This window comes from Drosophila arizonae, chromosome 4 (assembly GCF_054131065.1).
Source record: "Drosophila arizonae isolate 15081-1271.41 chromosome 4, UAZ_ARI_1.0, whole genome shotgun sequence".
NCBI lineage: Eukaryota > Metazoa > Arthropoda > Insecta > Diptera > Drosophilidae > Drosophila > Drosophila arizonae.
In genome coordinates, this window is record NC_142924.1 from 13,129,186 (window position 1) to 13,152,935 (window position 23,750).

The 23,750-nt window shown below is 38.5% G+C and overlaps 5 protein-coding genes across 36 annotated transcripts in view; 3 read left to right on the forward strand and 2 right to left on the reverse strand.

Annotated features, from left to right (window-relative positions):
* Positions 1-5,014, reverse strand: part of fry (microtubule binding protein furry) — a 49,382-nt gene extending 44,368 nt beyond the window's left edge. For 8 of the 26 annotated variants that reach the window (XM_018006405.2, XM_089466710.1, XM_018006404.2 and 5 more), the window contains exon 1: positions 4,705-5,013. In XM_018006405.2, coding sequence (XP_017861894.1) covers positions 4,705-4,768 — 64 coding nt within the window. In that variant the 5' untranslated portion in view covers positions 4,769-5,013. Of the gene's footprint in view, positions 1-1,147; positions 1,477-2,010; positions 2,142-2,236; positions 2,288-3,481; positions 3,595-3,640; positions 3,786-4,704 lie in introns of those variants that run through there. The other 18 variants (XM_018006407.2, XM_089466708.1, XM_089466699.1 and 15 more) reach the window with 17 other exon arrangements.
* A 13-nt stretch (positions 5,015-5,027) lies between these two features.
* LOC108613156 (UPF0046 protein C25E10.12) lies at positions 5,028-6,569 on the forward strand. The gene is made up of 3 exons (XM_018006428.2): positions 5,028-5,164; positions 5,229-5,828; positions 5,893-6,569. The coding sequence occupies exons 2-3, from the start codon at positions 5,449-5,451 to the stop codon at positions 6,419-6,421; spliced, it is 909 nt and encodes a 302-aa protein (XP_017861917.1). The 5' UTR covers positions 5,028-5,164; positions 5,229-5,448; the 3' UTR covers positions 6,422-6,569.
* A 465-nt stretch (positions 6,570-7,034) lies between these two features.
* On the forward strand, positions 7,035-9,816 carry alphaTub67C (alpha-Tubulin at 67C). The gene is made up of 2 exons (XM_018006416.2): positions 7,035-7,177; positions 7,249-9,816. Exons 1-2 carry the CDS (start codon positions 7,175-7,177, stop codon positions 8,629-8,631), a joined length of 1,386 nt encoding a protein of 461 aa, XP_017861905.1. The 5' UTR covers positions 7,035-7,174; the 3' UTR covers positions 8,632-9,816.
* On the reverse strand, positions 7,049-23,028 carry Prps (phosphoribosyl pyrophosphate synthetase). Of its 7 annotated transcripts, XM_089466722.1 has the most exons (10): positions 22,879-23,002; positions 22,771-22,807; positions 20,635-20,860; positions 15,988-16,171; positions 15,266-15,334; positions 12,162-12,260; positions 10,608-10,732; positions 10,345-10,543; positions 10,149-10,283; positions 7,049-10,078 (listed from the first exon to the last, which is right to left on the reverse strand). In XM_089466722.1, exons 3-10 carry the CDS (start codon positions 20,850-20,852, stop codon positions 9,986-9,988), a joined length of 1,122 nt encoding a protein of 373 aa, XP_089322848.1. In that variant the 5' UTR covers positions 20,853-20,860; positions 22,771-22,807; positions 22,879-23,002; the 3' UTR covers positions 7,049-9,985. The 7 variants fall into 7 exon arrangements, with proteins under 7 accessions (XP_089322848.1, XP_017861909.1, XP_017861912.1 ...); XM_018006420.2 differs by lacking the exon at positions 22,771-22,807 and having other exon boundaries at positions 22,879-23,028; XM_018006423.2 differs by lacking the exon at positions 15,266-15,334 and having other exon boundaries at positions 22,879-23,001.
* Positions 10,789-12,102, forward strand: LOC149269148 (uncharacterized). Its single transcript, XM_089466726.1, has one exon. The coding sequence runs from the start codon at positions 11,033-11,035 to the stop codon at positions 11,885-11,887; it is 855 nt and encodes a 284-aa protein (XP_089322852.1). The 5' UTR covers positions 10,789-11,032; the 3' UTR covers positions 11,888-12,102.
* Positions 23,029-23,750: the final 722 nt, after the last annotated feature.

Below are 23,750 nucleotides of genomic sequence, written 5' to 3' on the forward strand. Positions count from 1 at the left end.
GTTAAAAATATAAAAATTCAAACGGACAGCAAAGACAGATTCTCCCCATTTGTTTGTGTATATTATTAATAACGTATTAACACGCTCGCATCCCATCAAAGCGAAAAAAAGAAGAAGAAGCCAAGCGAAAGTAAAGCACACGAATGGAAGCAAACTGAAATTCTTGTTTTAAATGCGCCATGGATGTGTCATTTGACAAAACTACAACAGTAACAACAACAACAACAACTTGGCAAAGATATGCGACCGAACACGAATATCTCCTCCCTGATCTCTTGTTGCCCCAGCGCACCACTTAGCCAATGTCTCCGATTCTCACATCCAATTTCAGTGGGCCAAAAGTTGAAGAATTGCAGCGCAGGCAAAACGAAACATGTTTCTGTATCTTTTTTTTTTTTTTTTTTTTTTTTTAATTCAAATGCGCAATTAAAAATAAGTAAAAACATTTTTGAAAAATCAGCAAAAAGAACAAACATGTGGCAAATAATTTGTGTAAATTATAATACCAATCAAAAATGTATAGGCTGGGGTATAATAGGCTTAAAGAATTGGTTCTGGTTATCAGAGAAGTAAGTATTGATTGTGAACTGTTAACTGCATATCTATTTTCTTATTGAGAATGATTTTATCCAGACTTGAAAATGAATTTAGAGTATCTTCTAGTCGAGTTAGCCCCACGCCTCAAGCACTGCCTTTTGTTTACGTACAATTTTGTGAAATATTGCGGCTAAAAATTTATGATTTGTGTAGGATTCTTTATAGATTATCAGCCAATTGCACGAATCAAATACATTTATTAAACAAAAGAGTTGAATTTACTGCAAAAACAAATGACTTTGTAGGAAAAAACCATGGAAAAAACAATACAAATTTTCTTAGAATTGATTCGGATTTTTTATTGATTTTCCGTTAGACAAAATGATGAACCATTTAGAGAGCTCAGCCAGGCGAAAATGGGCCATCAGAAGCCATAAAATAAAAATAGCGAGAGCTTTTCTTAACTTTTCTATACGTCTTTGCATATGTAGATATATTTCTATACTTTTTTCTTTTTTTTTGTCACCCACACTGATAATATTTAATTATCAATCTGTTTGACAGACATTTATGATACATGTTTTGTAAGTGAGGGAGCTCTATTTGTTACCTTTTAGTTTTTTTGGTGTCCATTGAAAGTTCCATAACATGAAACTGGCGCATAAATTTGTAAAGTAATCACAGCTAGGAAAATGATGCTCAGGCAGGTTTTCCAACGTTTAAACACGACAACAATAATAATAATACAAATTACAAAGCGCAAATAATTGGCACAATAATATTTCTTCTTGTGGTTGTGTCTGTCTCTCCCTCTCACTCACTGTCTCTATCTGTGTGTGTGTGTGTGTGTGTGTAGGTGGAGCAGGGGGCAGGTGATTAAATAAACGCTGGCATTTGTAAGTACACGTAATTAGAGGCACGTGAGCTGTGTTGCTCTATCTAAACACACATTATATTTATGAGAAGTAATTAATTTCGCGTCGATTTTCGTTCTTCCCTAGCAGGATTATTTGTTGTAATTGTTGCTGTTGTTGCTGCTGGTTGCTATTGTTGATAAGCACAGGCCATACAGCACATAAATGTGTCACCACAAAGCGAACGTATTTGAAGACTTGCGGGCCGAGATTAGATCGTATATAAAACGAAAAAAACAACAAACTCACAAAGCGCTACAACAAATTCAGCTGTTCGTTAGTTTTTTGACGTCACTCATATAATTATAAATATAAATAATAACGATTATTTGTAATTTTACAGCTTTTTTCGAAATTCAGCTTGATGTATTGTATTTATTGTGTTTATAATGCTTCTTTATGCTAATGAGCCCGTTTAAAGGCGTCTCAAAAAATGAGCTCAGCGCTTTGAATTTGAAATCGACATATGACGCTGATGGCAGCAAGAACAACAACATCAGCAACAAGAACACAATAACAAAATCAACAGCAATAATACAAAATTCGGTTGTCAAATTACAATTTCGAGTCAATTTAACGCATTTATTTATATATTTGCGCGATCATTTATATATTTATAGGTGTGTGCAGCACATATATCTTCACGTTCACATCGCACACTAAACACAATTTCTGTCGGCTAAAACAAAAACACACAATTTATATATTTATATATACATATGCTCATATATAATATATGTGTGTGTAAAAAAAAAATATATATATATATATATAAATCTCAATACACAAACGTCGAAAACGTAAAATGCTAAAATGCGAGGCGAACTCTGGCGACGACTAATTTCGACTGCGGCGAAAACGCGCGCGGCTCGCAGCCCAAAAAAAAAGTTCCAAGCAGCGTCAGAATCAGCAGCAGCAGCGAAAGGCAGCGACGTCAACAACAACAAATACGACCAATAAGTAATCAAAAAAAAAAAAAAAACTAAATAAATAAAAGCAAACGTAAAGCGAAAACAAAAAAAAAAAGGCTGAGCGAAAATCGCGCGCGCTCGCAAATTGAAAGCACAAAATCAAAACAAACGATAATTGTATATTTAAAAATATGATTAAACACAAGAGACAGAAAGAAATAGAAAGAGAGAGAGCGAGAAGTAGCGAGAGCAGCAAGTGTGCCAAAGTGTAAGTGTGTGAGGTAAGTGTGAAACAGCTGTTGAGAGCGGCGAATTGGAAAAAGCCGCACAGCAATAAAAAGTAACAACAACTCAATCAGCTGAGCAAGTGGCGTCGACTGCGACGCCGACGACGCCAGCGACAGCGTCGGCAATTGTAAAGCACAATGATTGGCATTATTTATAGTTGTTGCTTGTTCTTCGCTTTTGTTCTCGTTTGTTTTCACTAATATTTCGGATATTAACATAAATTCGATAAAAACAACAACGAACAACCAACAACATTGCAATTAGCTCAGAACAAGGTAGTTCATACGTTGTTATGGCACTTAGCACAAACACAAACAAATAGTTCCGTAATTTTGTTATACGCCGCGTATGCGTAATCGCATACAAATGCATAATTGAAGGCTAAGAAAAAAGGCGTCGCGGCTTACATTGTATAACCCGTTCTCTCGACATTTTACGCCCCCAAGCTATTGTTTATTACATAAATCATCTGGAAGTGTATTTGTGTATTTGTTTTGTTTGTATTTGCGTTCGAGTGCGCACAAATTTCTAAACAAATATTTGCAATTTTTTGTTTGTTTTCAATTTGTATTCGATTTGCTTTGTTTGTTATATTTCGCAAGGCTTTGCTAATCATGCAAACTGTACAATTTTTGTAACAATAAACAACCAAGTTGATTATTAACTGTGGAAGCCGTAATAAAAAGAGAAACAAATTATAAATGCACAAAAGGAAAAAGGTTCGGGAATTAGCACATTATTTCGTAAATGCATCCCTCTCTCTCTCTCTCTAACTCTCTAACTTATATGAGCGCGTATAAGTGTTAGTTAACGGGTTTTATTGCAAATTACATCACGCCCACGCCATATAAATTGCCAAAAACAGCAACAAAATGCAAAAAACACACGCGATGACGAACACGCGACCGGAACGCGCCTTTACACACGAAACAGTTTTAAAGAAGAAAAAGCAAATAAAGGAAGAACCAGAGCAAAGCAGAGAGAACGCACTGCAACTTGACACTCGGCGCGTTGGCAAACAAATGAGCTTTTGAAGCCTCAGGATAGCGACTGCGACTACGACTGCGACGGCAACGGCGACGACAACCGCGACGACTACAACTGAAACACAAACGGAGACTGAGCTAGAATCGCACAACTTATGCAATTGGCACAGGTGCCGCACTCAGAGCTCACTCGACATTTGACTTTTGGCGAGCAGCGGCGAAAATTCTGCCTTTACTATTTTTTGTTTTCTTCTTCTAATTTTGCACCAGCAGCAACTGAGAACATCCGTTGGATAAGTGCCAGAGGTTGTGACCAAACTGACTGACGTTCTTGCTTATTGTGAATGTCATTATCAAGGTTTATATTTTCGGCGTCCATTGTCTGTTTGTGAATGAAATGCCATCACAGCGAATTGAGAGAAGAGCGAGCAGACACGCACACGCACATACTCGTAGTATATTTACGACTAGGTCTAGGTCAATGCAGTGTCCAAATACGCGTGTATTGGTGATCATCTCTCAATTTTAAATGCCTTGCAATTTTACTCTTCTCCGGCTCTCAACCGTCGGCTATGTGTGTGCGCGAAGGAGAGGAAAACATGCGCTCATATCCAACTGTAACTGGCAACGGTAAATAACAGCCCCCGATGTCAAAGCTCAATAAATGATGGCAGAGCCAAAGAACAATGACCACACAAATACACACTGGAAGAGGCATATTTAAATGGATTGGCTGTTCGGACATGGGCATTATTTGTATATAGAGAGCAGAGCAGGCGCAATTAAAGTGAATCATCGGTTAGCAAATGAGGAAATAAGAAGACAGGGGCCAAAGCGCCGACGTAGAGTACTAAACAAGGTGCAAGTGGTACCAGGTGGTAAAGCACACACACACACTTGCATTAACGCACACTCATACACCAAAACAGATAAAAATGCACACTTGATATGTGGGCGTAAACAATTAGCAGCGACGTCAGCGGCAATTAAAAAACGAGTGTAAGAGAAACAACAAAAGGGGGCTGCACCCAGACGGAGCTAATTGAATCGCACCAAAATAGAACTCACCTGCAAAGATTGGACGTGAGCTGACGCCATCCAGAAATGCATCCAGCTCCATCAATTGATCCATGCCTGCTTTTCAGACCCCAAAACACTTGCGTACACAATTTTTAATACACTAAGTGGCTGCCATCTTTGTTTTCTCGGAGTGCATACAGTTCTGCCCCGTCCGTTACGCGGCGACGGCGGCGGGCAACGGCACCAGCACTTGGCAGCAAATAAAACACAGTTAAATGCAATTATTCGCGTCTTGCAAATAAATTTCGAGAATTTGTCTAAACGAAAAATGTACACGACGTGAGTGGTAAGAAGAAGCAGCAGATACAGTAGTCAGCAGGCACAGCTGTTTTTTGTTTAGCATGCAGCGTTGCCACCTAACGACGCGAACAGCGACGGCGCTTCAGATGTGCAGTGACGACACAAAGTGTGGCTAGTGAAAATAAACTATATGTTGATGGTATCTTGTGTGAGTAACATTTATAAATATAGTGTGATTAATAATTATTTCATTTTTTAAATAACTTTTTCAGCTACCACTAGGAAATTTTGTTTTATTTTTATTGTGTGTGAGTGCCCTGGCAGCCCTGGCAAACAGCTGATTCTCACTTTTTGTTTTGCACCCTTCGCTGCGTTATCTATATTTATCGGCGAATCGGTGTTTATTTAATTTAAAAACCACAAAATTCCGTGTACTTATCAGCATTATTGACTATCAATGTTGTATTAATCGCCGTGTACGCTGCACCAACAATGGCTGCGTCGCCTGTTGTCGTACATCCGCTCACCAGCGACCCAACTGCCGCCTGGAATGAGATCAGCAAAAGCCAGCGGGTCATCAAGGTTGTTATGAAGCCACCGACCACAACGGTGGCTCCCAATAAGGCTCGCGTGGTCTGCATGTCGGATACCCATTCACTGACGCCCTACATTAAATTCGATATACCCGATGGTGATATATTCATACATGCCGGCGACTTCACCAAGTGTGGACAGCTGCAAGAGGTTGTCGAGTTCAACAATTGGATCGGAGCGTTACCGCACAGGCACAAAATCGTGATTGCGGGCAATCATGAGCTCAGCTTCGACCGCACCTTTACACATCCCCTCCAGAACAAGGCGCATGCAGACCGGTAAGAATAAGTTAGTCTAGGATTCCACATACATATGTTCTAAAATATTTTCTTCATTTTTCAGCTCCAAGCACACAGGCATGAGTATTTTAGATGATTTGCCCACGTTGGGCAATGACAAACAGAGCATGGAGAGCGCCGTAACGACGCCGAATATACGAGAGGCCTTAACCAACTGCATCTATCTGGAAGATGAGCTGCTTGAGCTTTGGGGCGTCCGCATTTATGGTTCGCCCTGGCAGCCAGAGTTTTGTCGCTGGGCTTTCAATGTGCCGCGAGGCGCTGCCTGTCTAGAGAAGTGGAATCAAATACCCGCTGGGGTTGATATACTAGTCACTCACACGCCGCCCGTCGGCCATGGCGATCTCTGCTGCTCCGGCGTACGAGCGGGCTGTGTGGAACTGCTGAGCACAGTGCAGCAGCGTGTGAAGCCCAAATACCATGTATTTGGCCATGTGCACGAAGGATATGGCATAACGAGCGATGGCAGGATCATCTATGTGAATGCCTCCACGTGCGACATCAACTATTTGCCCAACAATGCTCCCATTGTGTTTGATGTGACGCTGCCGCCCGGCGCGCGCAAGGATTAGGCTGCAGTTGCAGCATGCACCAACCAATTTCTATTTATTCAATCTACGCTTAAGTTGCCATTTCAACGGAACAAGGAATTTATTTTACACTGCATTGCAAATTATTTTAAGTTTGACAAATAATAGAACCACAACACCCCTTAAACAATGCTCATTGATTGACCTCGTTGCTAAGCTAGCCTAGTGAAGTTTCGAACCAACGGTTGATCAGGAATGAAAGAAATTAGAAATTTATTGGCAGCTCGGCCGATATAAAGTCTCATGCCTTAAGTCTTTAAATGTCCTGCATATGGCAGCGTTGGCTTAGTCAAGTTTCAAACCAAGTGCTGATCGGAAATGCAACTCTTCAATGTCCTGCACATTGCAAATTGACTTAGTCAAGTTTCAAACCAATTGTTGATCTCAATGTGAAATCTGCAGAGAATTGAGAGCTTTTTTTATGAGTTCAAAGCGTTCCATCCCTGAATCAATTAAATGTCCTGCATATTGCAACTCTGACCTAGTCAAATTTTGAACCATTCCAGTGCGATCGCAAATGCAACTCTGCAGAAAATTCTGCATTCTTCGAGGGTTCGCTTTTGCGCCATTCGTTCTAACGGCATCCATCCAGCGCCATCGCTGACGCCATTTTGTTCTGCAACGTGGCCATCGAAAGAAATTCAATTTGAATTTCTTGCGAGCTGTTCACGAAAGTTTTGCTTTTAAATTGTATTTTTGCGTATATTAATTAGCTGTAATTTGGCATACGAAACTATGGTGAGCGAGCTAAATAAATAATTGGTCCTTCCACACCCAGAACACAAATTGATTTGAAAATTCTGTTAAAGCGCGAAGTCATTTCCATACAAATTGGGCAATGCGGCACGCAGATCGGCAACGCCTGCTGGGAGCTCTATTTGCTGGAGCATGGCATCAATCTGGATGGTAGTCGCAAAACGGATGCGCAGCAGGTGGAGAGTGGCCGTGGCGCGAGTGTTGGCCAAGGCACCTCCGACAATGATGCACATACCTTCTTCATGGAAGCGGGCAATGGGAAGCAGGTGCCCCGCTGTATCTTTGTGGATCTGGAGCCATCGGTGATCGATAGCGTACGCACGGGCGCCACGCGGTATCTGTATCACCCGGAACAGCTAATCTCCGGTAAGGAGGATGCAGCCAATAACTTTGCCCGTGGACGCTATTCGATTGGCAAGGATGTGCTCGATCGGGTGACAACGCGACTGCAGAAGATTGTGGAACAATGCGATGGTCTTCAAGGCTTCCTCATCTTCAACTCGATGGGCGGCGGTACTGGTTCCGGCTTTACCTCGTTGCTAATGGAGTCGCTGTCCAATGATTTCAGCAAGAAGTGCAAGCTCAACTTTGGCGTCTATCCCTCACCGAAGGTGTCCACAGCAGTGGTGGAGCCGTACAATGCGTTGCTAACGACACACTCGACCATGGAGCATGCGGACTGCGTCTTTATGGTGGACAACGAGGCCATCTACGACATCTGCAAAAGCAAACTGGGCGTGGACAGGCCGGCGTACAACAATCTGAATCGCCTGATTGCCCAAATAGTTAGCTCGACGACTGCCTCGCTGCGTTTCAGTGGCTCCATGAATGTAGACCTGAATGAGTTCCAGACGAATCTCGTGCCCTTTCCTCGCATACACTTCCCCCTGGTGGCCTATGCCCCGCTGATGTCCGCGGATCGGGCTGCCCACGAGCAGCATGCGATCACCACGCTAACGAATGCCTGCTTCGAGTCCTCTAACATGATGGTCAAGTGTGATCCTCGAGCTGGCAAGTTCATGGCCTGCTGCATGCTTTTCCGCGGCGACGTGGTGCCCAAGGATGTGAATGCTGCGATCTCGGCAATCAAATCGAAGCGGCATATCCAATTCGTTGACTGGTGTCCCACGGGCTTCAAGATCGGCATCAACTACGAAAAGCCGGCCTTTGTCCAGGATGGCGATCTGGCTCCCACCTCTCGCGCCTGTTGCATGCTCTCCAACACGACGGCCATTAGCGTTGCCTTTTCCAATCTGGCCTACAAATACGATCTGATGTTCAAGAAGCGCGCCTTCGTCCATTGGTATGTGGGCGAGGGCATGGAGGAGGGCGAATTCAACGAGGCTCGGGAGGATATAGCGGTGCTCGAACGGGACTTCAACGAAGTGGGTCTGAACAACGATGAGGAGGACGACGAAGAGTACGCCGAGTTCTAAGCATCCTTTCTTTATCAGTAATATACATTCTAACTCAACCTAATCTCAGCTGTCACATAGATCTATTTATGAGTTCCATAACAATATATCCATAAAGATTCCGTTTTAAATTGTAAAAAAAAAGGCCTAGATAAGTATTATTATATAGTATATTATCTTGAACTGGTTTCGCGGGCTCTGTCGTTCCCGACAATTTCTAATCAGCGCCTCCCAAAATTCGAGTGTTGTATTTATATATTTCCATATAAGTCATATAAGTCTTAAATGTATATACTATACTATATATTACATGTAGATCTATGGATCAATAAAGGAACTGTACTAAATGAAGCAACTAAAAAAAAATTGTTAGAATTCATCAAATTATATTGAGTAACTGAAATAATAAAGAGCAAAAGTTCTTATCACCCCAAGAGACTAAAAAAAAAAAAAAAAAAAAAAAAAAATATGATAGTATATTGAAAAAGCCGATTGTTGGCTTCATAAATAACAAAACAATTTTCAAAATCTTTTATGGTCAATAATATAAGTAGAGGCAATATAATGATACTGATTTATTCCCTGTCCCTCTCCTTGTTTCCCCCTCTTGCTCACCGCCTAATGATTTCAAGACTGAGTCCGAGCTCTTTTAATGTAATATAATTATAAAATCAATGAACTTTTTCTTTTCAGTTTCTTTTTAACTTTTTTTTTTTATTTTTTGTTGTAATTTTTGTTGTCGTTTTTTTTTTTCTTTTGTTTGTTTTAAACGTCTAGTTGCTAAATTTTCTTTTCAATTGTATTTTTACTTATTTACTTAAATTTACTAAAAGTTTTTAGTTTTTTTTTAATTTTTCTTTTCGTTTTGAACTTGCAAAGCATTTTTTCTCATCAAAACTTATTTTAAGGAAACATCAAAAATTTTCTTGTTGCACAGTGTAAAATTACAATTCGTGTGTGTGTGTGTGTAAGTGTATGTGTTTTTTTTTAACTATATAATCTATACAACTAATTTTCTCTCTAAGAGCTGATAATCTTTTACAAAATGCGAATTGTTTAAAAAGAAAAACAAAATTGTTTAACTAATAGAAAAATGTTTGTTTGATTTGAAGGCAATTAAGTGTGCAATTGTTGTTATATACTTTATGCTACTTTATATAATTACATAATGACGCTTTCTTGTTGCTGTTTATATCATAGTTAATAGTTAATAAAAATATAATATTTATAACGATGAATGAATGGCAAAGAGATGCTTTCAATTAAATTTCTATTGATTATTTGCAATTGGTTTTCTTGTTGTTGTTGTTGTTGCTGTTCTTCTTCTTGTTATGATTGTAGTTGTTGAAGTTGTTGTTGTTGTGGTATTTAACGTTTAATATGGAACATTTGAGAAGAGATACGAGACACTCTCGCCATTGTGTGTTCGTCTAACAGCCTCGGCGAACATCATAGACACATCAATGCACTGCAAAAGAGAGAGAGAGAGAGGAGAGAGTTGTAGTGAAAGTAAGAGATGGAAAGTTATACCAGCTCACCTGTATTTTGGGACAATCACGCATATGCCCGTCCTGTGGTATAGTATTGGTCACCACAACCGCCTCAAAGCAGGCATTGTTAATGCGCGAAATCGCCGGACCCGAAAAAATGCCATGCGTCAATATGGCATAAACCTGGGCACATGGAACAATTATTAATGATCAAGAAGCTCTAGCGAAAGCATCGTTAACCTACCTTAGTGGCACCCGCCTCTACCAGACGATCCGCCGCATGGACTATGGTGCCACATGTATCGGCCATATCGTCCACCAATATGGCAATCTTATCCTTAACATCACCCACAAGCACCATCGAGGCGACCTCATTGGCCTTCTTGCGCTCCTTGTGTATCAGCGCGAATTCCACATTCAAGCGATCCGCTATCGAGGTAACACTGTAAATAGTTTATACACATGAATGTATATACATAGAAGAGTGAGAACGAAAGTAACACTTACCGCTTAGCGCCGCCGGCATCGGGCGATACAATGATCGAATTCTTCCATTCGGGAATGTTCTCTTTGATCCATTTGAGTACCGCCGGCTCGGCATAGAGATTATCAACTGGTATATCGAAGAAACCCTACAAAAACAAAAACAAAACAAAAAATATTCATTTAGCAACAGGGCATAATTGTGTCAACGCATTTGCTCCACAACATTAGTTTTTCTACTCTCAGCTAATTTGTATTTCCAAAAAAAAACTTTTAGTTGCATTATCTGGCTATAAACTTCTAAACAAACAGGAGCAAAAACAAATTGAACGTTTCTCTTTTATTTTCGATATCGAACAACATATATTTATATGTATACAGATATATACATATATCTAATGCTAATGTCAATGCGTATGCCATAAGCGGAACGGAACAGAACGGAAAAGATGTCGAATTTGCACAAATTGACGCCCGAGGAGCATAAGGAGCTGAGCGATTGGCTGGTCGGCAAGAGGATCGTCTTGAATCATCGCACCAGACGCGATCTATCCGATGTGGTCAATATGGCGCTGCTCTTTAAGAGTGTCGTTGGCAAGATGGTCAACATGAAGCACTACACGTCTCACGGCCAATTGGCAAAGAAGGTACTCAACTGGGAGACATTCAGTCTGAATGTGTTACGTAAAACGAATCTGATCCTGATGCGGCCCGCACTGGAGCTGCTCGCCTCGGGCGACATGAATGCCATATGCTCGTTGCTCTTTCATCTGATGCGCACCGAGCGGAATGGCATACAGCTCGGCTCACGTCGAGCATCTCCATCAAGGACCAGGAGCCAGCAACAGTCGTCGAGCGATGCTGCAACACAGTCTCAGGAGACTCCTGTACATTCGAAACACGTGAATACACACTCCCAGACCTCCACCCAAACGACGAACGATGCTCCGTTGCCGTTGCCGTTGCCGTTGCCGGCACCAGACGAGAATGCGAATGATATCAACATGTTACAGACTCCCACACAATCGAAGATGGATCTGCAGGCGGAGTCTGAATATGCGCAATTGGCGCACCAATTGAAAGTGACTACTGAAAAGTACGAGGACCAGCTGCGCATCAACGACAAGAAGGAAATGTACATAGTGTCGCTGACCCAGAAGATACAATATCTCGAGAAGATCATACTCGAAAAGGAGAAGCGCATCAATCAGCTCCTCGATCACCTGTCCACACTCTCGGTGCGCATTATCTCCATGCAAACGTCGATTGTCGATGAGCCGCCTCCAGACAAATCAAATATTTAGCCAGCAATTGAGAATCAATCATTAGAAATACACACACACACACACACAAATGCACAGGCAGTCTAAGTGCATATATTTATATATTAGGACTATTTTTTTTTCCCCCAAGTTTTAGCTGTTTCTTTTTTTTAATGTAAATTAATTTTGGCTTTTCCCCATTGGCTAGAAAACCACAAAAAATAAAACGAAATTGTATTTTGATCCCCCCCACCGACCATATGGCATTTCATTATTTGACTTGTTTTGATTTGATTGGATTGGATTTGAGACTCACCTGAATCTGTGAGGCGTGTAGATCCATGGTTATGATGTGGTCCGCACCGGCCACTGATAGCATATTAGCGACCAGCTTCGCCGAGATGGGCGCACGACTCTGTGCATGGGCCAGCGTAGAAAATATGGAAGAGAATCAGGTATATCATTAGCGTAGATAGTAAATGAGCTTAAAAGTATATTATTTATATATTATGCTTATTATGAGAGTTAACCATGTGTACAAAAAACATATATATAAATATAGAGTTCATATAGGCAAATATATATACACACAAAAAAAAGAAGTGTAACGATCCAATGGGTACAGAAACAATAACTGAAACGAAGACTTTCGACAAACACAAAGGACAACAATGAGCGAGAGAGAGAGAGAGAGAGAGAGAGAGAGGCAAAGAGAGAGAAAAGAGAGATGTTTGGGTGCAGATCATCAATGACAGTGCGCACCAGAGACAATAAATTGTGCAAAAATTTAGTATGTGTACTAAGAAATTTCGGAGAAAAAAAAACTAACATGCAAAACTCTATATAATATATATGCTAATATTAGTCAAACTTGCTCAATGCAAACACTGGAAAAAATAGAAATTAAAAAAAAAAAATGTTTTAAAAAATATATAAAAATTTGTAGAAGCTCTTTTTTTGTTTTTATAGATTAAATATTAAAAATATTTTTGTCGCTGGTAGCTAGTTAAAAGTAAAATGTAAAGCTTAGACCCGCTAGCAGAACTACTCACAGTATATTGTCTGGGTGAAAACTCCTAAGCACATTTATTTAACAGATATTTGTTTTTGTATTTGGTAATTTGTTTATTGGTTTGTTTTTGGCTCATAAAAGTTGTTTGATAAAAGAAAATAAACAAATGAAAGTAGAGAAAAAAGAAAAAGAAGAAACGAAAAGTTGTTTGAGTGAAATATTCTAGTCAAAGTTTTTTTTTTTACAAATTTAAAGAAAGAAAAAATATATAGGGAACTAAAAAAGAAATAACTAGAAACAAAACAATATGCTGGGAAGGGTATATTTATACATTGTGTTGTTTTGGATTGTGCAAGAATTGGTTAACTATACAAAGTATACAAATTTTAAGTTATTAGAACGTATGGGAGGAGGTAAGTCAAACGAGTAAACCTAAGGAAATTGTTTTTAATTTGTAGGATCTCAAAAATTATAAATATTTAAAATTTATGGAAGGTTGAATTGAAGCTGAAGTTGAGAATTTGCATTTGACAAATTTTAACTAAGCTGATCAGAAGTTTGAAACTAGAGAAATATATCTTAAGATATAAATAGAATCTATGGGAATGTTAAGTTAAATACTATATAGAGAGATAATATATATATACTAATTGAACCCAAAGTCAAGTATACTCTTGAAATGTCATGTATAAAGATAAGACAGACTAAATTTATAGAGTTTAATCGAAATTAAATTCAAGTATTACTATAAAAATTTCATCTAGATAGATAAGAGTTTTAAAATTTATAGAGTTTAATTGAAATTAAAGTCAAGTGAATTCTATTAAGCTCATCTAGATAGATAAAAGAGAGTAAATTTATAGAGCTTAATTCAAATTAGGTAAATTAGATAGCTCCAATATGCATATAGCAAATATAAAGACTTTAGATATACTTCTGCTAGTAATGCTCTCTAAGACCCAGCTATCATTACAATATATGTACATATTATAATATATGTATGCCATGACAGTAATCAGACGATCGTTCGATGTCAAGAAACGCATTTTGAGTTCACATCAATGCATTTTTCCTATAGATTAAACATCTCATCTTGTTGACGAAAATAAGTGGAAAAATTACGGGAAAAAATATATATTTAAATGCACAATTGCTGTTAATCTGACCGAGTGCAAATGTACAACAAACAGATACACATATAGAGATAGAGCGCTGCACTACGAAAGACCCCCAATCTAGTTGACGTCAAATTAAATGAATGACGTTGCTAATGGGTTATCAATAACTAATTTTAAACTATTTTCGTAAACAAATGAGGGGAAAACATTTCAATCAGAATCCGCATGAAATAGATAGGAGATATATGAAAGTTGGGCACGAATAAAATATATATATATTATATATACTTTTTGGGGTCAGCTATGCCATCGAAAAATATTATTGAAATACCCTATTAATTTTCAATGGATTAAAGACAGACTATAGATGGTTGCTAGGCGGACGAATGTCTTATCAGTTCTATAGGATTGTATTGAACCCGGTTGTTAAAATCAAATATTATATTTGAACGGAAAAAGACATATTGGGCACGTACACAAATACAAGGTGCTAAGAAGTGCAATAAGAAATTATATACACATATATATTGTATTTATATATATATAGATATAACGTAAATATTGTATGATATATTATTATACTATAACAGCACAAAACGACAAATTAACGAGCAGACAGCAAAACGAGGATTATAGTATAAGTGAAAATAATATAAATATTGTGTTAATATAAGTATTAAATCATATATTTTTGTTGCAATGAAGCGGCGCCGCTCAAAAAGGAAACAAACAGAAAAATGTTACAAAATTTTCAATTTGTACAAATAGAATTTTGAGCAGAAAAATGTGGAAATTTTCTTGATTTTACCAATTGAAAAAAAGTAAAATAAATATATAAAAATTTGCTAACAATGTAATTTCAAAAGCGCATTTCATTGCAGTTTTTCTTGATGTTTTTTAATCCATTTTATTTATTTATTTTTTTTTTTTTAGTTAGTTCATGCAGCACGTGTATTAAACATAAAAGACAAAAGCTAAAATATTGTAAAACCTTTTTGTAGAATTTTGTTGTTGAATATATATAAATATTTCTAGTTTTTAAAGCATTATCGAATTGAACTTTTACCAACAGATTATTAAAAGTTTTGATTTTGATTTTGCAATTTGCCCAGAGCCCAGCGAGGTGAGAAATTATTGTTGCAAGTTTTCTTCAATGAGTTGAGGATGAGAAAATTTTTAGTTGTATTTGCCCGACGTAAAACAAAACAAATTGAAAATTAGATATCTTTTGTTGGTATCTATTTGAAATGAAAATGGTGAATTGGAATTGTTGTTGAAAGTTTTAAATACCCTAAATTTCCAATCGTAGTTTTTCTTGGCAAGCTTAGCTTTTTCATCTTTCTCCTCACCGCCCGGCAACTAGTGTAGATATAGTTTCAATATACCGCGAGATCATACACGAATGAGACACATATGTAGATAATAGGAGGAATAGAGGGAGGTAAAGAGAGAGAGGGTAGTAGGGATACCGCGAAGTAGACACCAAAAGTTGTTGAAAACAGCGGCATTAACATAATTAATTGAAGAAGAAAAAAGTCAAATATTTATATATATATGTAAGTAAAATTGTACAATATTTATAGATTAAATTATTTAGATAGATCTATATTAACAAAAGGAAAAAAGTTCCACATTTTAACAGCTTCGCTTCCTTGCAACGATTTTGTTGTTGTTGTTTTTAGGGAGGAAAAATTAATAAAATAAAAACTCAAACTTTAATTACAAAATGCAAAATAAAGAAGAAGAGAAATACACACAGAGATTAACATTATATATATATATATGTATATAGTATAATACATATACATGTATATAGTTTGGGTTATCAATATTAGACAGTTTAATGCTTTACTGCCTTTACAGTATTTATTGTTGCTATAAAAATCCGAACTAGCTTTGCATTTTATTTATTTTATATATTGTGTGTATGTGTGTAAATTTAAGAATTAAGGAAAGTTATTTGAGTATTTATTGAGCGAGAGCTAACTACAATCCCTAGTGGGCAAACCTACCTTATCTTTTTTGTCTTGGCGGGCATATGGAAAGCAAGGAATCACAGCTGTAACACGAGATGCTGATGCGATTTTGCAAGCATTAATCATGATCAGCAGCTCCATTAAATTATCATTGATCTCCCCGGAACCGGACTGCACAATGTAAACATCTTCGCCACGCACCGATTCGCCGATTTCCACACTGAAATTTGATCAAAATAAATATTCAATTAGAAAAGTTTATATGATGAATCGAATATCATATTTATGTAGTGTATATAAAGTATCGACTTGCTGGGCGACAATTTGCTTGTTTACTCTCAAGCACACTTGAGTTGGCAAACATAAACACATACAACTCTCGTGCCTGGCGACAGAAACCATTTCTCATCAATAGAATTTGCTGACACTTGTCTGCCAAATTGACCTACGAATCGACTATATATACATAGGTATTCATATCTATAAACATTCCCTCAACTCTCACGAATAGCTTTGTATACCCTTCCCGCTCATTTAGCTTGAGTAAACAAATAAGTTTTTCAGCTTTGAAAATATCAACATCAATTTGTATGGCTTCTACCGCTTTTGAAAGCCGTTAAGAAGCATTTGAATTATTTTTGGTAAATCATAAGAGAAGCTTAATAATCTCTAGCTGTAATACATTTTACAAATCACATTCATAAACACACAGAAAGAGGAACGTGCAGCAAGACGAACCTAACACAAAACCAATATACTATTTTCACTTTTGTAAAGAAGTAGATTTTCTACATTTTAATTACATTTGAGCTATTATAGGCAAGTTGTCCTACTATGAAGAATAACATTAGCTATGGATATACACATCATGTTGACGTGGAATATCGAAAGAACGTATTTCTTGCACATTTTTAAAGCCACATTCCCAGAACGTTTTTGTTGCTACAATGTTGACCTTATCGACAGGCGAAGCTCGATTCACTCTTGATAAATTGAAAAAAATATTGATTTCTATGTAATTATTATACCCACTGAAAATCGTTGCTTAGGGTAGAATGGTTTGGTCTGTTTAAAGTCTGATAGAGTTTCTAAGTTCTTGTTACATCTAAAAAAATAGCAATCTATTATAAACAAAGTATTTTCATTATAAATAAATCATATATAAATAAACATTATATATCAAATGGCTTAACTACAAATATATGTTGTACTTAAAGACAGCTAAGATTTCTTTATTTATATTTTTTATACATATACATATGTATATAATATCCATTTACCATAAATTCGTATTCTTTCATATGCCACCATATCCTTGATTAGCTTATATATAGTTCACTTTTTACAGCTTTCCCCTACTTTCCTCTACCTTTCTCGTTTATTGTGTTTTTTTCGTTTTGATTTTCTATTTCTCCTTCTGCTCTCTACTCACACACATTTTGGTCATTGCCATTGTTATTTGTACTGAAGGTTAATTGAATTACGTGTGGAACTGCGCCCAGAATATCGAACGCCTTCGCCCAGTCCATCGATTGACAATTTTTCGGACATATTTTTTGTTGCCTTTGCAATGCCCTGCCAATTCGTATACACAAATACATATACACATAATGACATAATGTGTGTGTATGTGCTCGTTGGACATTAGCAATCAGGAATTATGACTACAGTCGCACGCTCTCAGCTGTCTTTTGTTGTGGCTGCGTTTTACGGCATATTACGCATACGCCGCATTGTTCGCTTAGGTTTTGCCAAAATGCATTTTATTAGCAGCCAATGCTAATGCTAATGCTGTGGCAGTTTCAGTTGACGTTGCATGAAATGAATGCATTTTTTGGCATTTTGTTTTTTTTTTTTTCCCCTCAGAAGAAAAACACTTTCGCCTCTGGCATTGCTCGAATGCCAAACGCTGCTGCTGCTTTGGCTTTGGTTCTTGCGAGCAACTCTTGGGATCTCTATGCTGGCAGTGGGCCAAGTATTAACCGTCTTGCTCTGCAGCTGTCAGAGGGTAGACCGTTGTCTAGCACCAGCACCGGCACCAGCAGCAGCTGTTTCCTTTGTTTTGCTTTTTTTTATGCATGTATATTTTTAACTAGCTGTTTGACTTTTATTTTTGTCCGACAACTGACAAGCCTCTGCATGTGTGTGTATATGTGATAGTATAATCTACAAGTATCGTCGATCGACTAGGCTCACTTAATTCCTGTTGGCTCATAAGCATATACATATGTATGTATATAGATGCTCGCTTTAAGCCCATACCTTGGCATCTAACCACTTATCAGCTAGCCAGACGTAGCCCTTGCTCCCATTCGTCTCACATTACGGACAACACGCAAATTTCTTATCGATCAAACTTTTCAATTTGTACTTGTAATCGTTTTTGTTTTTGGTTTTAGTCTTGGTCTAGTTGCGTGTTTTGACCTTTTGAATTGATGGCCATTTACGTTCGCTATTGAAAAATTGCATTGGCGGCGGGTTTTGGGTTGCCTTTGGCAAGGTCATTTGTGGCTAAGCCTTAAATTAAGTATGAATAATAATAATATTTACTCGCACGAAACTATCAGAAAATGATTGCTCTAAATATTTTCCATTAAATTAATGGACATTTCGTAAGTGTTTCAACAATTATCAAGAATATGAATTTCCATGACGTCATCGCAGCGCCCTACAAACGCTATCATTGATTGTAACCCAGGTCTGCGACATACATAGATCTAATAGGGGTAACAATAACAAATTTTTAGCGCCAATCAGCACATAAGACACGCTTCAATCAAGTCATCGTGCAAGAGAAATAATAACAGTAACAACAGCAGAAACACCAACAACAGCAAGCAATAAAGAAGAAGAGCAATGCGAGATATCTAACTGTGAACATATTAGTTACGTTACACTGTTGCTGACAGCGCTCAGTGCTCCGCGAGAACAAACCAGAAAGAGCTACAACAAGCCGACAAGTGCGCAGCACAAGTAACAACAATAACAAAAATAACATAAATTAGCACAACCACCGTGTTGTTGTGTCTGCGTTTGCAGCACACACGTGGGGGCCATCTCATCAATGAGAGAGACAGAGAGAGAGGGAGAGCGACAGACAAAGAGAGAGAGAGAATGCAAAGCAAACGCGTGAGCGCAAAGCAGCATGAACATGTGGGGGCGTCGTTGACGTCGCCGTCGTCGTCGACGCCGCCATCGTCATCGGCTGACTTATGAGTGACTCTCTTCTGTGCGCTCTCTCAGGCTCGCTCAGTTGGCGGCGAAAAAACGTGACAATGTCGTGTTATGGTTTGGTTTGCTATCGCTGTCTGGTGCCTGCATGCGCTCTGCTTGCCAGCCTACTGCCTGCCTACTTGTCTTCCGTTGCTTCTGTTTTGGAGTTTACCTTTGTGTGAGTTGCGTGGCGTTGCGTCTGTATGCGGGAGCATAACATAATACATGCATAAACGTGTGTCTGCATATATACTGCTTACACATCAAACTCACACATACTCACACATCTGAATGTATGGAATACTCACGCTCATTTGGCTAGCGCGTATCATGTCAAAAAGCTTAGCGCGCATTATTTATATTATAACCTCTAATTTTTCTTGCTTTTCTCACTCATTTCTTTTGCCTGCCCTCTTGTTTCTCTTTTTTTATATTTTTGTTTTTTCTTCCTTTACACTCTAATTGTTTGCTAATTTCCTTTATATCATTTTCAACGTTTATTTAATTCTATTAAAATTCTTTTAGGCCGCTTTGTATGTGTCGCGTTTCAGTGTGTGCGTGTTGATAAGGCGCCAGCCACCAGAGACACTTTATTATTATTTGTTGTTGTTGTTGTTGTTGTTGGAGTAGCAGCTGACTTGCTCGCTTGTGAATGTATGAGTATGCGTGTGTGCGTTTGTGTGTGCGTATATAGCAGAGTTGAGGCTGAAGCTGCGCCACAGCAGTGTCAAAGTAAAATCACATGTGCTAATTAAATATAAATGTAATAATTTGTTATATTTATGTAGATTCCATATTTTTATAGTATTTAAATTTTACGGGCGACAAACAAATTGCACGCGACATTGGCTTCAATGTAGCCAGAGCGTGTTCCTCTTGGTGTTTTGCGCGATTGTCTGAGTATTTAAGTATACATGTGTGTATTTGTGTGTGTAAGTGTGTATATGCGTGAGCCTCATACACACAATCACGCACACATACATGCATATAGAAAGGCAAGCACACGGCAAGCAACCAATGACTACGGTGTACAGTCCACTTGTTAAATCAATAAAAATAAAAAGCACAAAAAAGCAAAACGAACTGTATTAAGAAACCCATTAAAAGAAATGTACGAAATAAAATACTATAATTTACTGAACTGCAGCCAGACGTAGGGCACCTGCTGTCGTTCTGCTGTCAGTCAGAGGAAAACGCATGGCCAAGCGCTTGGCAACCTTTGGCAAATGTCAAGGAGCTGGAACTGTCCACATGGACACACATAGTTTTTTTTTTTTTTTTTTTTCTTTCAATTTACGTTTGAGCACTTATCATCACACACATTTAACGGGGTCACATTTCACATAATTTGTTATTATTATTATTGTTGTTGTTATTGTTGCTGTTGTTTCATTTGGTTAAACGGCTGGCGCACGCGATTCGATTTTGTTGTGTATGTATGTGTAAATACGTTAGTGTGCATATACTTACCATGTTTCCAAATTGCTAAACTTCTTGGTGACCACTTTGCCCAGGTCGATGCCAAGGCGATCGACAATACGCTGCGCCAAATCCGGATGCGAGGTGCCCGAAAACACTTTAATGTTTGGCATTCTGGAGTGTATTAGATTTAGACAACCAGCCTGTTTCTCCAAATTGTCTCGGATCAAACTTCTAGCGCGTATCGGATTAGCAGAACGTACTGGCATCACACAATCTACGAGTACAAGTTTTTATTATAAAAATTTTTTTGCACAAGCAGCGACAGCGACGTCGCCGTGTATGTGTGTGCGTATACATGGCGGAATTGAGCGAAGAGAGCGTAGAGAGTGAACGAACGCTTGTAATAGAGCGCCATGAGAATACATGTAAGCAGATGATGGCAGCGGCAGAAAGCATTGCTGCGCTGCTGCTCTCTCACACTCACGCGCCAAATATTCATTCATACATCTGGCGTAAGCAGCGAAAAGCTTGTCTGTATATATACATATCTCATGCAACAGTATGGGCATATGTGTTGTCGGGAGAGAGAGAGTGCGAGAGAGAGTGAGAGTGAAAGAGTACGAGTCTCACCAGAGCCACCCCAAGCATCAGCCATGTGACTATTTTGACATATTGCTATCGCAACCTGTGTGAGTGAGCGAATGTTGTGTATTGTGGCCAGATCGCGACGAATTTGAAAGTAGACTACTTGAGTTGGCAATCAAAGTGGTTAGAAAGAAAACAATATTTGTGGCTAACTAAAGCAAGAAACATCAACTCGTATTTATATGATATTTATGATATTTTACTCGAATACAGTCTGGCAACATTGTTTGTTCTCCTGGCGTCCGGCAGTCCCAAAACAGTAATCAAAAGCTCGCACTTAACCTGATAAAGCCTTGCGCTACGTTCTCTGCTCTCATTTAAGAGCGCGAATCTATGGGAAATAGTCTGGTATGCAAACAGGCGCGTGCCGAAAAGCTTTTATCACGACACAAACCGAACAGCTGTTTGTATGGATGGTTAGGGGGTTTTCGTTTGACAATGGCCGTGAAATATACTTTTAGCCTTGAACGCAATACGCACCATTTTGTTCAGATTTTAAACTTTTTGTATCTGGCATCACGACAAAATGCTCGAAAACTCTGTAATGACGTGCAACACTACGCGCGCAATTTGCCGCTATTTGTCAGGTGCTAACGGTAATACACGACTGAGAAACGAACGGTGAATCTATAAAGCAAAGAGCGCGCACGTAAAGAAATAGCTTTTTACAATAATATATATTTGTATGATTTATAAGTATATTTAGTAGAACTATGACAGTAGATTAGGCGTTGAGAATAACAGAATCAAGCGCAACGCCGCCAGCAGCGAGTGAGCGATTGGAACTACTGAGCGCGTACATGGCGTATGCGTTTCACACACACACATATACGGACTTACACATAAGCACACATGCATACATCTGCCCACGCACACATAAACACATGTAAGCTAATAGACGCAGAGCAATGCTAGTGCCAGAAGCTTTCGCCGCAACATTGACTATTGTTTCGCTCTCTCACTCTCTATCTCAATCTCTTTTTCTCTTCCTTCTGATTATTGCCCAGCTGTTAAGCTGCAATTGCGAGGGCTACAAAAAATGCATTTAAATTTTGCATTGCTTTTTATTTAAGCTGGTCGATGCTAATGGTCCCAACTAAAGCTATTTATTTTTGGGGGCTCGTCTTTGCTGCTTTGTTGTATAGTACGACTGTACTTGAGCAGAACAATGGAATACGCAGAGATTTGTCAAATTGTTTTCGTGTCTAAATTTAAATGAACTAAAGCCAATGCTAAAATGCCAGGCTAAAATGTTTTTACAAAAGGAAAGCACTGACGTAGTCTGTGAGCATGTATGTGTGCATCTGTGTGTGCGTATATATTATATATTGTTGACGCAAATGCAAATGGCGTCGCTGCATTCATATAAAAAAATGAGAAGTTTGAGGTGTAAGCAACCACGTGCCAGCTTCTTAGCTGCTGACAACGCACGTTTTCTTTGCCATTAGAAACAGATAAAGCACAATAAAAACACATATACACACACACATCAACACACACACATACGTAAACACGTTTCGGCAATAGAATTCAACTTACATGAAACATGTGCAGAAACAATTCGGTTCGTAAATAACTAGGTACACAAACAAATTAGGCGTTGAAACGGTTATTCTTGCTTTTTGTTGGTTTTTGTTTTTTACTCACGTTTCACTTAGTCCGCGTTTATTCTTTTGTTTGGCACTTAAGAATGCAGCCGCTTCAATGAAAATGCAAAAGCTGAATGATTTCATTGGTGGCGAAGTCATGAAGTTTGTCTGCCAAGCAAAAGAGAGCGTGAAGAAGCCAGCAGAGAATGGAAGACGGAGAGTGATTATCGTGGAGAGCGAGATAGAGAGAATGAGAGAGTAATCAAAGAAGTCAAAGAGTAAGCGCGCCGGCAACTCGGTATGTTTTTTTTTTTTTTTAATTTGTGTTTTATATTTTTTTAATGGAGCTTGGGCCGACGAACGCCTGTGCAAAAGAAAACAAACGAAACACGTGCCCAGCGAGCAAGCGCAGCACAAAACTAAAACAGAAACGGTCTCAGATGTCGTCGAGCTAGAATGTTCGCGTTGACCAATTGATAAAAAGTTAGTTAGAAATGTAAATAAATTAGAGCAGACATAGTCTAGACTCTAGACGTATCGAATGACCTTAAAAAATGTTGACTGGGCTATTTTTAACAGCTAAACACGTCTTGCTCAGCAGCTTCTCATCCCACACGTTTTTTCTGCTTTTGAAACCTGAAGAAAGGAAACATAAAAACAAAAGCAAAAAAATAAAAATACAAATAAATAGTGTTGAGTCGCATAATTGCTGTATATTATTTTGGCTGCTGTTGCTATGCTGGCGAGAACCCTATTGTAAGCTAGACGCGCATTTCTTATTTATGAGAGACAAAAACGAGTTTTGAATTGCCATCGAAGTGAATCGGTTGCCAAGGCGTAATAGAAGTCTCTACCTGAGGTCAAATCAAGTTCATTTTGAGGGATCAACGCAATGCCTTGAAAACGGCTGTGGAAAAATACTGTGTCATC

Coding starts and splice junctions, on each gene's coding strand:
- Prps (XM_018006418.2), bottom strand. CDS start 21,748: ATGCCAGATACAAAAAGTTTAAAATCTGAACAAAATG. Junction 10,284..10,344: donor TAGAGGCGGGTGCCACTAAG/GTAGGTTAACGA, acceptor CCATGTGCCCAG/GTTTATGCCATATTGACGCA. Junction 10,079..10,148: donor GTGATTGTCCCAAAATACAG/GTGAGCTGGTAT, acceptor TCTCTTTTGCAG/TGCATTGATGTGTCTATGAT.
- LOC108613156 (XM_018006428.2), top strand. CDS start 5,449: ATGGCTGCGTCGCCTGTTGTCGTACATCCGCTCACCAGCGACCCAACT. Junction 5,829..5,892: donor AACAAGGCGCATGCAGACCG/GTAAGAATAAGT, acceptor TTCATTTTTCAG/CTCCAAGCACACAGGCATGA.
- LOC149269148 (XM_089466726.1), top strand. CDS start 11,033: ATGTCGAATTTGCACAAATTGACGCCCGAGGAGCATAAGGAGCTGAGC.